The following is a 15,236-nucleotide window of genomic DNA, read 5'->3' on the forward strand; positions in this document are numbered from 1 at the left end:
CACAACACACATGGAGGCACTTTCCTGTTCAATACCAGGTGCAAATTAACAGCTTGAATTCTCGTTTTGTAAAAGTGTGAATTAAAAGTCAAAAAAAGGAAACAGCTGTTTACACCCCAAACATTTAAATGATCACATCTGGCAAGCTGGAAAAAAAACTGTTGGAATATGAGCTTTATTACTTACTTAAAGGATTAAGTGATCGGTAAAACTGATATGGATTATTTTAGTGGATATTGGAAAAACCATGAAAAAAAAACACGAGTCAGAGAACATGAGTTTTTATTTGTCTGCAGAGTCGAGGGTGTCCCTGCATCCGTTGTCTCAACACAACACGATTTATGACGAGATTAATCTTTATTGACCCCCAGAGTAAGTACAAAAACATAAAAACAAAGTGGTAGGACAAAAGCAAACTGGGACAGTTTGTCACGATCACACACCGTGCCTTCTTTTCCTGCCCTCTTTATCGTTGTGATAAGAAATAATGGCCAAATCTTAAGCAACTTCAATTTACCTGGCTCATGATGATCAATTAGGTTTCAGTGATTTACTTTAGAGGGACTGTTGGGTTGATTCTGCAGCCATCCGCTGTATGTTTCAGTATTTTTAAAAAAACATCCAACAACAAGTTCTGTTTTGATCCAGACAGGGTCACAAATACAAAGAACGGAGCAATCTTCTCTACAGCTTCGGTTTCTGAGTCTTACTGGTCAGAACAAGTATTTTTTACCCGATAACCCTACTTTGCCTCGAGCAGACAACTTCTGTGCTTAGTCTACTGTCAACAATCAACCAAACTATTCCAGGGCAAGAGATGAGGGAAAAACATTAACCTCAACTGTCACATTGACAGTTTGCAGCATCACGTCAGTTACAGCTTAAGCAAACAGTCTGTCCTCTTCTGAGCAGCTCGTCCTGCTGCTGCAACACCCAAAGTCTACAGCACAAAAACGAGGGCCATCAGGAGGTGGTTCCGGGCCCCCAGGTCATGCAAATTTGTACAAAGAACAATGGGAGTAAGAAACTGGTTTCTCCCATCGGTAACTGCCCTGATACTGTATATTATTAGTAGTAAAACCTTTTGAAACAAAATACTATTAGCGTGGTGACACCCTAACCTAGGACAATGTTCAATCTTTCATTCATTTTGAGAGATGAAAGACACATCTTGAGAACGTAGGTGATATATCGATCGCTTTACTGATAAACGATGGAGCATCATGCATTCACAGCACCTGTTTTCTAAGTTTAAACACAAACACGCGCACACACTCACGCAAACATGCACACTGGTAGTCTTGAACTTATGAACATTCAGAGATACGAACATATTTGACTATTGTCCTGCAGTTCCCCTTTCGGCCACAACCCCCCACTGAGCAGCACCACTGCGTCCAAGCAGCTCCAACACTCGTTTGCCCCTCTTGTTTGTTGTCTCTGTAAACATCTCAGCACGTCTGGTTTTGTACCTCGGATACTTTACTGCGGACAGACGTTATGTCGAGCGCAATGGCTTAAATCTAAATTTATGCCATGTATTTTTTTTAAACTTATGCGTATTCGAGAACAACTTAACTTGAAATGACTTGTACCTGTTTTTATTGTATTGTGTTGTTTTTATGTCCTATTGTTTCTGGTAAATTTTAGGAAATTATACTTTCGTATTTAAAGTAGAAACGGCATTTAAATTACCTCAAATGGCAATTACAGATTCAAATTCAATAATAACGACTTGTGCACAATTAAATTTACAATGTCTCGGAATCAAATGTGTTCATCTCTTGAGGACTACTTGTATGTGTGTGTGCGTGTGCCTGTGTGTGTGTATGCGTATGCGAACAACAAGGTTGGCAAAAGATTCCAGCATGTTTTTATTTGATGAGAAATCCTAAATCCACTCACTCCTGGTTATTGTAGTTAAGCTTTATTCAGTTGCCAAGGTAATATCCAGAATCCTCTCTTATTTTATGAATGTGTGATAGGGGATATGAGAGGACACATTGACATCTCTAAAATAAGTGGTTTATTATCCAGCAGACTATGGAGACAAATCACTTTGTGAATGTTCCACGGAAATGGCAGCAGTAAGGGCGTGGGGGGCTGAGTGTAGAGCTCTGGACATGATCCGTGTTCCAAGCCTTATTCCTGGTCCCTTAAGTAGGCCGGTTTGAGGTCTGAGCTCCAGATCTGCTGGGTGGCGGCCAGAAGGAGAGGGGAGGGGGGTGGTGATGTGGAGCAAAGGGGTCCGATAGCTGTGCTGATTCAGGATTTGTTGTCATGGAAATCCTGCTGCTTTTTCCTTGCTGAAAATGCAGAACACAGCGAGACAATGCATGCATGCTGATTTTCTGTATAACAGGCCTGACCCTCCTCCACAGCAGCAGCAGCCTGTCTGCCTGCATTTTCATCCCCCACACCAGCGACATATAGCTACTCCAGACAACTCCAGACAGAACGGCATTCTCTATCTGTCTTCCTGACATCGTCGGAAGAGGAAAGAGTCAGGTGGATGCAGCAGAAACAGGAGGGAGGAGGGAGGGTTGAGGCATCGTGGATGCTGCAGCGGTGGCAATTACCATAAGCCTCGTATGGATCCTGTCCCCTATTTTGCTGCAGCTGTGAGTGAACAGCATCTGTACTGATGAGCTAAAAGTGTAAGGCTCGACTTCCAGCCGCGAAGAACTACAACCCCAAAGGCGGCCCCGCAAACTCTCTGCAACCCATCATCACTGCAGAGGTCTGTGTTATTGTCCCATTTCTGCTGGATGAAGTGATCATACCACAGCCATAATCACTAGAGGGCCACTGATTATCTGGAACACTCACAGACGTGGGAACAATAAGGTCGCAAAACCTTCTGTGATGCTTACGGGGTTGGGTAAACCATGTGGCGTCACTGCCTTCAGCTCCTTGAAAGCCATCGCCGCCCCCTAGACCCCTCGCTTACATGAGCAGAGAAAGACCAAGCATGACTGTTGGCATGATTCACAGGAGAGCTCAGCCTTCCTCTTCTAAAGAGCAGCCTTTTCTCATCCTGTCCAGGACAATGAGGACATGAGTGAGGAGCTGGCTCTATTATGGGGGCCTCACATAAAGGCTGCATTGTGCATGGTAAAAAAAAAGTAGTCTTTTTCAGAAGAAGCATGAGTGTTGTTGCGTGCAGCTGATCTGGGATTGAACATCATGCAATCATGCTGGACCCTCACATACTGCAGTAGGTGAGGATCAATTTTAAAAGGGAGATCTTCATGGGCATAATGTAAAACCACGCACAAATCACCTCTCAGCACATTTACCCCTTCGCTCTTTTCTGACACGCTCTTCCCTCTCCACAATTTCACACTTGTCACACAAAACACCTCAAACAGACTCCTCATCCAGAGCCTGTAGCTGAAGGAGGCCTAGCCAGAGCAGTGATGCTCAGACACAGGCATCGAAGGCAATCAGATTCAACACTGATTAACACTGTTGCTATGGTTACAGCGGTTTGAGTGACGGACATGTTCCATGCAAAGCTTTCTTTATTTCTTGCTTAACATCGCCTGCAGTCAGACGGTAGATGACCAAGTTCAATAGTGAAGTTTCATGGTTGTAGTTTCATAGTGTACTGTAGGGAAGAGTAATTAATCACAAATGAAAATAATACGACATCTCAGTGAATATCAGTCCACCTAATGTGAGACAGATGACAGAGACACAGAGCCAACAGAAAGACCTGGTCAGACTTTAGAGAGTTTTCTTTAGCTCTCTCTCTGTCTCTATAAGTGAAAGCCGCAAAAAACCAAAAACAAATGAACATTCAAATAACGGCCATCTACTGATGATAACACACCAAAAAAAGAAAAATCAGAATCAGTGGACAACAGGTCCTCCATTCTTTGGTGTATCAATCAGTTTTCATGGACGTCATCCTTCAACGGAAAGTAAATGAAGGGATGTTCATATGGACATAAACTATTTTAACTGTGAATATATGTGTTTATCTGTCCGTCTATCTATTTAGTTCTCTCTTTCTGTGTGTGTGTGTGTGTGTGTGTGTGTGTGTGTGTGTGTGTGTGTGTGTGTGTGTGTGTGTGTATAAAGTCAATTGGTAGCCTTCATTATTGCTAAATGAAAAGCAGCATGATTATCATCCCTGCTGTTTGCCTCATTAGGGAGATTATCAGCCACGTGTACTTTGGACTGGATCTGGGTCAAGTCACCTGCCATCCGTGTGTGAGCTGAGCATTAGCATCAGAGAGAGCAACAATTACCTCTCCCCTTCCTTCCGGTCTGCGCTCATCACACCAGCAGGTCTCGATAACCTTTCATGGCTGTGACGATGGGACAACCAGCCAGCCAGCCGGATGGGGTTATCTGAATATCAGCTTCCATATCAAACTGCAAACACAAACGGCTCTCGGTAGCCTTTGTAGTCATTTCAACAACCGGCAGGTCACACACAGCTGTGTGACAATCAAACAAACCCTACAGAAAGAAAAGATGGTATCGTTTTTCCCTCAGGGTGGCACAGAATTTTTTTAATTGATAATTTATAGGAATTAAATTAGTAAGAAGTAATTTTTTTGACAACAAAGTCCACTAATCATTTATGGATGTACATGCATGTACATGAAACACAGCGTGACAAAAAAAATCCCGAGCATGAGGCACGAGAAAGTCACTTGGCTTAAGAGCAAATGGAAAATAAATCATGTTATTAAGAACCCAAAATGTATTTTAAGCCATTGAGCACAGGTCTCCTTTCTCAATCCATGATTAGAAAACCAAACTGAGCCAAGTTTGAGTGTTTCTAAATGAGGTTAATTCAAAAAAGCAAACAGATTTAATATGGATTTCTGAAACCGGTAATGCTTAAAAAATGAACCCACTGCCTTATATGTGAAGCAATGTTGGCTATGTGTGTGTGTGTGTGTGTGTGTGTGTGTGTGTGTGTGTGTGTGTGTGTGTGTGTGTGTGTGTGTGTGTGTGTGTGTGTCTACTACCAAATAAAGACCAGACAAATGTGAGGACGAGCTCCTGCAAATCCTGCCAAGAGTGATGAGAAAAAAAGGCAATATTTGTCCCTCACCTGTTTCAGACATTAATACAGTGAACGACGATCCCACATATGTGGACTAATTTATTACTGTATGGCTCTATCACACAGACCAGCTGGCTAAGCGGCGGCAGGGTCTTGACCGCCGGCACACACTCCCAGAATCCCCGCCAAACCTGCGAGGAGCAGCGTTTGTCTGCTGGGGTTGTTACATGTGAGCGGCCTGAGCTGAAGACGGTTCGTCTAAATGCTCAAGAGGAAGAGTTTGTATTCATGGCTATCTATAGGTGGGAGCAGTGCCTGTGACATAGCAGCTGCTCCCCAGAGAGCGGTGACACATTAACCTTCAGCCAGCTGTCTCGGCATGCCGTTCAAACATGAGCTCACACACTCGGACAACAGACTCGCAGACTGAGCATAACCTCAGGAGACGGAATTCCAATCATCCAGTAAGTCCATGCGGTTTGATTTAAAGTTCCTTGGGTTCAAAAACACAGAATAATCTCTGACAAACACACATCTATTTTCTTTCTACACTCTCACATACACAATCACACACATACTGGACCATCATCCGATCTACAATGAGACCCGAGGGATCAGCACCACGTAGCTGCAGCTGTTTCACAGCAGGTCGGGTTACGTTGCCACCATCATCCCCAAGGCCCTCACCAAGGGAACGACCCCACGTCAAACCATCACACACAGGCACACTGTCGCCCAGCAGTTCCCTCAGAGAACCAGACTTGGCACAAGAGTATTTTGAGCCCAAAAGTGCCACACCTCCCCAGGGTTGACTTAGTCAAAATGAAACCTGCTCAAAGGAAACAAGAGAAAGTGCTACGACAGTTCATTAGCCAAAACAATATTAGCTGTAAACGGTGACGAGAGTGACTGCATACTGAGGCTCGATGTGTTTCCTGGTATCGGCTAAAATGTTTCCATAGCAGATTGTATATAACTGTCACTGGCTATGAGTGCTTCTTCATTTATTTCTGGATCAGAGGGGTTCTGATTTAAATCATATTTCTCACTGCATTTATTCAGATACCGTTCTTATTTGTGAGCTCAACAACATTTGAGAAATTGGTATAATCGCTGAAGCAAAATGAATTAATTTAAGTAAAAAAGGATCATTTGGCATCTGTACTGAAAGTCTATCGTATGTCAGTACTAATATTATCATTTTACCTCCATCGTGGAGGCTGACGAACTGAATTCCAAGAAACTTTGTGAAAAGATGGGATATACAGTATGGCAGACAGGTATGAATCAGGTTTTGGTACAGATCGGCATCTATATTGATGTCAACATTTTTAGTAACATGTCTGGATTTAAACTATGAATCATGTTTCTGAGTGCATATGGCGTGCAGCAGATCCAGAAAATAATCTTTTTTTAAAGTTTCTCCTTCTTATTGGAGGTATGCACTCTAACAGTGTCTCTATTTCAAGTTTGTTTGTTTTTTGGTATAAATAGCAGAAAGGTTGCTAATCTAATTTTGCACAAGACTGGATACAAACCTATTTCAGTCTGGATAACACTTTATATCTTTCAAACATATCTCATATCCATTTCAGTGACTGTGACTGCATTATCTCTGCTATATATTGGTGGCACTGCCATGTATTGCATGGAAAATGAAAATGACATCTGTTGACAATGTGGACACGCAGACAAATAAACCTGGGTGATCATACGATATGGCTTTCTGTTAATAAAAATGGAATCAAATCTTTTAGATATAGATATGATAACATTTTCACACACAGTATTAGGAGAACATTAATCTGCAAACTGTCATAACAGAGTTACGTGCATTAATGTTTGTGCCTGAGTTAGTGCATTTAGAACAAGGCTGCCAACATGACTCATGCATGAGAACAATAAGTGTGGCAATGCGCGCCACAGGGGCATACCGAGTGAACTTCCTCATCACTTCGCCGGGAGCCTCCCTCCCCACCCGGAACAATGATCTCTTCCTTTCAGATATCCTGCTCATCTCTGCCCCACAGTGGAGTCCATATACGAAGAACACATACAGCTGGAAGCAAAATGTTCCATCCTGAATCTTTATTGGTTACAATACATTATTAACTACCTGTTAGTAAGACCCACACCAAACATGGGCCGATCAAACAATCACAAACCGTGGTACTCAAGCCATAATGGTAGATGCCCTTTATACAACCGTATAGGTAACAAACATTTTCACGCAGTATTCTTCAGGAATCTTAGCCTATTCCTCAGAGGCATGGGAAACATTTCAGTGTTTAAATAGGTGTAGGTTTCCAACTTTAGAGGAAGCAAAGCAGCCCCAGAGCATCACTTTCACCATGCTTCACCGTTCCTCACATTCCTCTGATCCAGGCCCGAAAGGTTTTGTTTCATAGATCCACAGAACAAAATATCCCAAATCCAATTTTTTCCCCAGATTTCAAATTTGATCATGGATGCCCAAATGTAAATCTAGATATTAAGAGAAAAATAATTTTATCACTTTAAAGGTCCGGAAGTACAGTATTTTCCGCACTATAAGGCTCACTGGACTATAAGGCGCACCTTCAATGAATGGCCTATTTCAAAACTCTTTTTTTACAAATAAGGCCCACTGGATTATAAGGCCCACTGTCGGTTCTTGAGAAAATTATATAGTACGGAAAATACTGTAAATGCAAAGTTGTTAGGGCTGGCAGAGTGTTTAAAAACGTCTGATTCGCAAATATATGCTGGAATTCAATTTCATTAAAAGCTAATATCAAACATCTGATGTGTACTATACGTATTTTTGATAATAAGCCTGTTATAGTTTGGGGGTTGAGTCATCTACACTTTAACTCTTGGTTATGATTTCAACCAGAGGGTTAAATTCCTAGAAACTGCAGGAGTCTCTCCTCAATCTGTTCCACATGCAGACTCTTGCCATGACATCCTGCAGCAGATGAAAGAGCTTAAAGCCTCTAAAGCTGACAGTAATGTACAGTATACCAATTCAGAGGCTGCTTTGGACAACACGGTTATTTGGGGCCAAGACGGGACATCTCCGAAATGTGGGTCAATCAATGTTTGGGTAGCAACTTTGCAAGACGACACATGCAGAGCAGCCAGCCAACCCTCCCTCCGACGAGCGATCCTCCTCCGGTTTAGTTCAAACCAGGTGTCGCAAACACAAATATTGAACCAAAATGGGAAAGACCAAGCATTGACCTCTTGCTGCGATTGTGTCGCATGCAGTTGCTTCAGTTCAAAGCGGCCATTCGCCGGTGAAAAGGATAAACTGCTGCATTCACACTGTTAAAGCCCGTTGAGTCTCCACGCAGGCTGGTGGAAATGTTTCTTGCGGGACGACTCTTACAGCCATTTTGTCAAGAAACTACGTGGAATTTTATCGACTCTCACCAGAAACGACGAGCGTTGCTCCGACCGGAGTCCCCGACCTCAGAGCTTCTTCTCAGGCCGGATGCCGTCTTTCCCTCCGAGCGTTAAAAAAAAATACACCGACCTCTTCTTCTCTGTGGTTTCCGTGTGGTGTCGACTACTTTCTATTCTTCGACGTCCCTTATATTCGCAGGTTTAGGAGCATGGTTTTCTTTTTAGGTTCTGAAGTTTAACTCCAGGTGGAATATAAGATACGCTGTTGGTGGTTTTTCGTTCGGAGACCATGGCAGTGTGAGATACGGTGGAGATTTGCTCGTAGATCTGTGTCCCCTCGCCTGCTGACGCTGCTACCGCACAGTAGCCTCGTCAAAACTACAGCGGGGAAACAGCGACACCCATCGGTCGCTTCCGGAAGTGACGGAGATGTCGTCGACACGCCCCTACAGCGACACCTACTGGAGGAAATGTCACAGTTCTGCAAATCTGCAAGTACAGTAATGTACCTAAAAACACACCTTTTTTTTTTCTTGGTTTGCATTTTATGAAAGTACTTACACACATTTTACTCCTTATAAATTTCAAGTATGATCTAAATGCAATCAATAAAAATGATAACACCAAAAACCTAAGAACCACAAGAGATACAGTAAAGTACATGTGTTACATTTATTCTATCTATTGCATATTTGTGAAATTTGTTACTTTAAGTTAAAAAGGTTTCGGTCTTACCTGCCACCATACCATCATACTCTATTAAGAAAAAATACATTGTCAGATAGATGAAGTTGGCAATAATGGAGATGTCATGTCTGGTTATGTGTCAGACTGAAATATATTTAATGTGTGTGAGAAGTCTGTGAGCTTCTTAGCAAGACTTCATCCAGGAGAATCGAATGTGGCCTTGCAGAGGGGCTCAATTGACTTCCTCCATAAGGAAAACACAACCAAAAAAACCATGATTTTGACCTCGGTTGTATTCTGTCAGTTTTCTTCCACAAACATTCATATGTTGCTGTCTGTAAGTCATGTTTTATTTAAAACTTGTATTAACCAGTCAAGCAGTGCAGATTCTATGAGTTGTGTACTGAGCACCTCAACTTTGTCCTTCTAAGGCTGCAGAAACTATTCCTAATGGACCCATGATACTAACTGAAGTCCAATAAAACATAAGTGGATCAAAGTGCATGAGTGCTGTGTGTGAAGCTGATATTCAGCTCTTTGTTGTGACTTGGAAACTCTCTTCTGAGTGTCAGATCCTGCCTCTTATCAGATCTGCAGGGTCACTCCCACCTTCTCCTCCAACAAGCAGTCAATAATCTTCCAGACTTCCACCCCACCTCTCTCAAACATCTTACTCACCTCTCCCTGGTGGTCTTCCTCACTGCTCGTATCCCTCCAAGATCCAGACACCGAACTTAAGATGTTGTGGACCAACGTAATCCTCCTGGCTCTTTTCTCTCTGTTTCTGGTACTATCCTGTGAGTCTGATGCAGGAGATATTATCAGGAGTATCTTTGGCACATATGAAAACCATAGCCAAGATTTTATGTTCTAATTAAGAACTCTCCTTTGTCTTCTGACCCAGTGTCCCCCGGGGCGGACTCTGCAGCTGTGTCCGGCAGCACAGGCAGCGCCAAAAATCCAAAAGGTGAGGAGTTGCATCAGCTACATTCCTTCAACATCCTCGCTCTTAATCCCTTTACATTGTGACCTCGACCTCCTCCTGCTTGCTCCTCAGGTCCGCTGAAGAAGATCTTCATGAAGGAGGCTGACGCCTCAAACTTCTTCAGGAGACGCAGCAGACGGGGCGTGAAGTCTCGGGATGAAATTAATGGTGAGTTCAGTCTGGGTTTGTTTGGGTCTGAGGAATCATTCTCACACTGATTTCTTATCCAGTACACTGTTATCTCACAATGGAAGTCATGGTCAGCATTTATTATCATAATTTGTACAGTATGTTTCAGTTACCACTATCTTTTATTCGTGGATATACAAAAGCATTGTTTATATCAACATGGAAACAAATTTGCTAAAGAGATGGAATCAAGGTAAAGGGTTAAATAACAAGAGCAATTTATAGACACTGTGTGTGGAAGTGCTGCTATAGCATCAGCAACATGTTATATGAAGGAAATGTGTTGAAGTCTGTTAAGCACCCAAACAGCAATATGTTTGAATGGACTGTGAGCAAATATTTAATAGCAACCAGAATATTTTTACCATCATGGCAGCCAGAAACCAGACTCACCCGTCTGGTCACACACTGGCTCTGCCTCCTCAGCTGGAGGCGGTAGCAGGAGTCACAGGACAGTAAGGAGCTCACACACACTGCCTACAGTCAACGCTCTTCTCAAAAAGGCTGCGAAAAGTCACATACGGCACAATGTTTGACATTCTTGAGTGATTTAGAGGCAGCGTTCTGCACTTCGCTGCCAACAGGAAGGTGAGAGCACACACCGAGGCCTCTGCTCTGAGCCGGCTTCACGCTGTTTGAGCAGACACTTTGTGCAGCTCAGGCTGGGATAGATTAATTCAAAGCAGCAGAACACAGTGAGAAGAATGAGATGGTCGAACGAGTGGGTGAACGACTGGGAGATGAATGTGTGCATCCAAACCGACAGAGAGGGATTGGAGAAAAAAAACAAAAAAAAGACAAATTATGCTCATCTTCAATGAGCCTCCTCTGCTCTGTAATCACATAAAAGCATCTCATGCGGAATAATACTTGTTTATTTCATATATTACTCATTTGAGTAGGTAGATAAAGTGATGTCCTCTTCTTTCAAATCTAAATGTAGACGTCAGGCTCCCAACAAATGCTGCTGTTTGAGGTCTGCTGTGTGTTTGGTAATGCTCAGAAGGAGTTAAAACAAAAAGATTACTATCTGTATGTAAAAAAACATTCAAAACATTTAAAACTAGGTTAGTGAATTATTCTCCCTCACTGTTGGGGATCCTGGTAATAGGCCAACGACTGTAACCTGACTTTGGTGAGGTTAGCATGAGTATCTCAAACCTTTCCTTTCGCAGCTAATGGCTTATTCTAATGTTACTTAAGTCAGTGTGTGAGCTTCCCTGAGGCTAACTTGCTCATGCGTGACAGATGATCACTTAAGTATGTTTTGGTCTTCTTCAAATGTCCAGCGTTGCTGTTCAGAGGTCACACGCAGGACAACTGGAATCCTTGGCTTCACTTCTCTGTATCTATATTAGTACCAGCTTGGAACTGGACCCAGACATCAACCTATCCCAGTTGAAGCAACTCTTATGTGGATGTTTCTAATTCAGGCCACTGGAGTCTCACATTGACCTCTGGCAAACTTGAGAATGCATTTTTGGATGGATCAGGATTGTGGAATGTGTTTTCCATCACTTCTGAAGGGGGATTTGTTCAGAATGGACAGGAAGAATGATGACGACTGTGTGTGTGTGAGTGTGTGTGTGTGTCCGTGCGTGCGTGCGTGTGTGTCTGTGTTAACTATGCTGGCACACATCTGCTTGGATCTAGTGAAACAGTGAGATGTGATTTATTTTCACCATTTGGAGGGTTAGGATTTGTGTCCCTGTGTGGACAGAAGCACCAACAACACAACCACAAATTCCAGCTTTAAAATAACCAAGAGAGGAAAAGGCCTTCAAACATGCGTGTTTGTGCATGTTGTGTTTGAGGCTATTGTTTTGGTGAGTTTACTTCCAAACCGGACCGCTTGAATTTAGTGTGTAACAATAGCCTGATGGAGGATCTTTCGAGTTGTGAATATTTTTGGAGTTATTGCAGAGTGATTAAGTCGATTGAAGTATATCAGGCCTAAGAATCCTTGCTCTTCGTTTGAAGTACGTACTGTTGTTCACTTTAGCTTCTGAAAGTTTGATTGTTGTTCAAAGATGTCAGGGAGATTTTGTGTCAGGGTGTATTTAGTGCCTGGAACTGAATGAATTTTGAATGTTAAAAAAAAAACTTTATTCATCCTACAGTGGGTACACGTTTTTCAATCAGCATTAATACTTTTAATTAATTCCACACGCAGGGTTGAAAAAATGACTTATAGGCCTGAATACCACACACACACACACACACACACACACACACACACACACACACACACACACACACACACACACACACACACACACACACACACACACGCACACACGCACACACACACACAAAGGTCGGGTATGCATGTAGTGGACAGAGATGTTGAATGAAGGGCTGCCACATGGCGGCGCCCTGGCAGCAGTTAGGGCCTTGGTTCCTTGCCCAAGAGTACTTGGGCAGAAGTGTACCAGTACCTCTCCAGCGATTAGAACACCACTCCCCCACCTAAAGCTGTCCTGTTTTTAAAAGGAACTTGTTGTAAATATTCATCTTTTTTGGATATTTTCAGTGGACGTTGTATATTGGGTAAATGGAATGCTGATAAGACCAATAATAATAAATCAATAAAGTAAAATTGAACTACATTTGGATATGCAAAAGATGCAGCATCTGACTGAGGTGGTCATAATAAAATATACATGAAAGAAGAAGAAATTTACTGTATCACAAGATCCAAAATACTATAGAACCTTTACACAGAAGATCAGATATAATCTCCCTTACATTCTGTGAAATGTTTCCTTTTTACATGACGATAACATATTTTTGTTGAATGTAAATCTTACATCAAAACAGTTGAAGGCTCATCATCACCCTCCTCTGTGCTTGCAGCTGAGCAGAGACAGATTCTGGCCGCAGACGAACGAAGGAGAGAATTTCATGAGGAAAACAGGAACGAGTTTGAGAACTACGCCGAAGAAGACAGCGATGGTAAACAAACCCTGATATCTGATGATTCTTATGGGGATGAGTTTGATCATTTATTAAAGACAAATTTCTAAAAATATCTTCCAGAACAAGACGAGAGGTCCAGAGAGAGCACTGAGCAGTGGAGGGAGTTCCACTACGATGGGATGTATCCTCCCCAGGAGTACAACCGTCGCTCCATCTGAGACCGACAGGAGAGGAATGTGAGCCAGAAGGAAGATACAACATTTTTAATATTCGTCATCTCAGACATATCTATATCTTTGGCTATGAAAAAAACAAGATTTCGGAAATCTTTTTTCTGTATTTGATGTCTGAAACAGGTCATCAGTTCGACATGTTTATAACTAGGAAAGGTCATGCAATAAGTTGTTAAATCATTCCTTTTTTAAAGGAGGTTTAGCATCTCATCAGTTACATAGTCTGAAAACATTATAAAGAGTCTGTATTAAAAATCTACATTTTTGGAATATATGTTTATAAACTATAAAATTTTAACCCCTCCACCCAAAGAAGCCAAGACATATGCAAATGACTTTTTTTAATACATGAATTTGTACAACTTCAAAGCACAATTTTGTAACGATATGTAAATACATGCATACCAAGGGAGTTGGGGGCGGGGGAGGGTGTTCAATGCTTCATATTTTTCTGATGTTTTGTTGGAAAAATACAAGAAAAATAAGAAACAATCAAGACCTGAAGTAGCATAGCTGAAATATTCACCACGGCATTTTTTTTTAATAATACAAGATAGAAAAGCTCTCGTAAGAGGCGTGTTATGGTGAAGCGTTCTTTTATTACTGAGTGACTGGAAACTAAACAGAGGTACCACAGACAAAATACAAAGACTGATCCCTCTTCTGTAAGCGTGAGAGCGCCTGTCTGCTAAATTCAACAGGCTGGTATGAAAGCACAGTGGTTAAACACAGATAAGTTAAGCTGTTTTCAGACCAGCTTTGTGAGTGGAAAGAGAGCACGATAGTACAACTACTGAACTGTACGCTAATAATTAGACAATTATGCATTGGGAGCAATTTGAGATACATTCCAAATATAATTCAAGTTACCCCCCCCCCCACGAACAAAGCTATCCATCCAGTAAGATTTACATTACATTCATACAATCAATAACAATGGATATCAGGAAGGGACCCATTCATCAAACTCTCCCAATGGCACATTAGAAATAACATGCAGTATTTGGATGTTTAACTTCTCAACTATTCACCATCTCTCCCCCCCCCCCCCGTCGACAGTGTCTGATCAGTCTGAGAGGGGTTTTGGTCGGCTTCACGTCGGAGCTCATCCCTGAGAACTGGTCACATGGCAACAACACGTGTTGGCCCTCCTGTCGTCAAGGAAGGCCTCACAGTCATGTCAAGAGTAACGAATTCGATAAAACAGCGATTACAAAGTAACAACTAGTAGATACTGTATCTTTAACATATCATCAGAACACATTTTACACATTTCCCCAAGATATTCTTACAAAAAAGTCATCGTGTATTTGTAAGAAAATAAATAATCCAATACATTAGTGCAACACACCCGCCTTTGAAAGGTCCTGCTCGGATTTCATGTCCACACGGTTTGAAGTAAGAGATAACACGCACCGTCACACTGTTAGGAGTAATTACCCTGCGAGCCATTGGAGCAAATACCACAGCAAATTAACACGAGCTTTAAAAACAACAAGGAGTTCAGAGTGCAGATGATGTCACAATTATAAACCACGGCCTGAAGCTTATATTTCACTTGCATAAGATGACCCCACTCTACAGATCTAGGCAGGATATTTACACAAGGCATACACTAGAGCATCCTCGTCCCAAGATGCTCTCAGTCAAAAATAATAGCAGCTTCGATGAGTTCCCTTTTTAGTGTGGCACATCCCAGACCGTCTGTTTGTTTGTCTGCCGGGCGACCGTAATCCAGGCCCCCACAACGACGACGACTGGTGAGCGTTTTCCCCTCTGCACCTTCAATTCTGTATGACAGCGGGAAGGG

At 42.2% G+C, this 15,236-nt stretch overlaps 2 protein-coding genes across 4 annotated transcripts in view; one reads left to right on the forward strand and one right to left on the reverse strand.

The window, feature by feature from the left end:
• LOC137593777 (cyclin-dependent kinase 17-like) overlaps positions 1-8,737 on the reverse strand; it is a 25,903-nt gene extending 17,166 nt beyond the window's left edge. The window contains exon 1 of one of the 2 annotated variants that reach the window (XM_068312767.1): positions 8,441-8,737. The gene's annotated coding sequence lies outside the window, so the exon portion shown is untranslated. The remainder of the gene's footprint in view (positions 1-8,440) is intronic. The other variant, XM_068312768.1, reaches the window with a different exon arrangement.
• A 43-nt stretch (positions 8,738-8,780) lies between these two features.
• ucmab (upper zone of growth plate and cartilage matrix associated b) lies at positions 8,781-13,734 on the forward strand. Of its 2 annotated transcripts, none has more exons than XM_068312773.1 (6): positions 8,781-8,904; positions 9,690-9,897; positions 10,005-10,067; positions 10,158-10,253; positions 13,131-13,229; positions 13,314-13,731. In XM_068312773.1, exons 1-6 carry the CDS (start codon positions 8,884-8,886, stop codon positions 13,409-13,411), a joined length of 585 nt encoding a protein of 194 aa, XP_068168874.1. In that variant the 5' UTR covers positions 8,781-8,883; the 3' UTR covers positions 13,412-13,731. The 2 variants fall into 2 exon arrangements, with proteins under 2 accessions (XP_068168874.1, XP_068168873.1); XM_068312772.1 differs by having other exon boundaries at positions 8,803-8,908; positions 13,314-13,734.
• Positions 13,735-15,236: the final 1,502 nt, after the last annotated feature.

Source organism: Antennarius striatus, chromosome 4, assembly GCF_040054535.1.
Source record: "Antennarius striatus isolate MH-2024 chromosome 4, ASM4005453v1, whole genome shotgun sequence".
NCBI lineage: Eukaryota > Metazoa > Chordata > Actinopteri > Lophiiformes > Antennariidae > Antennarius > Antennarius striatus.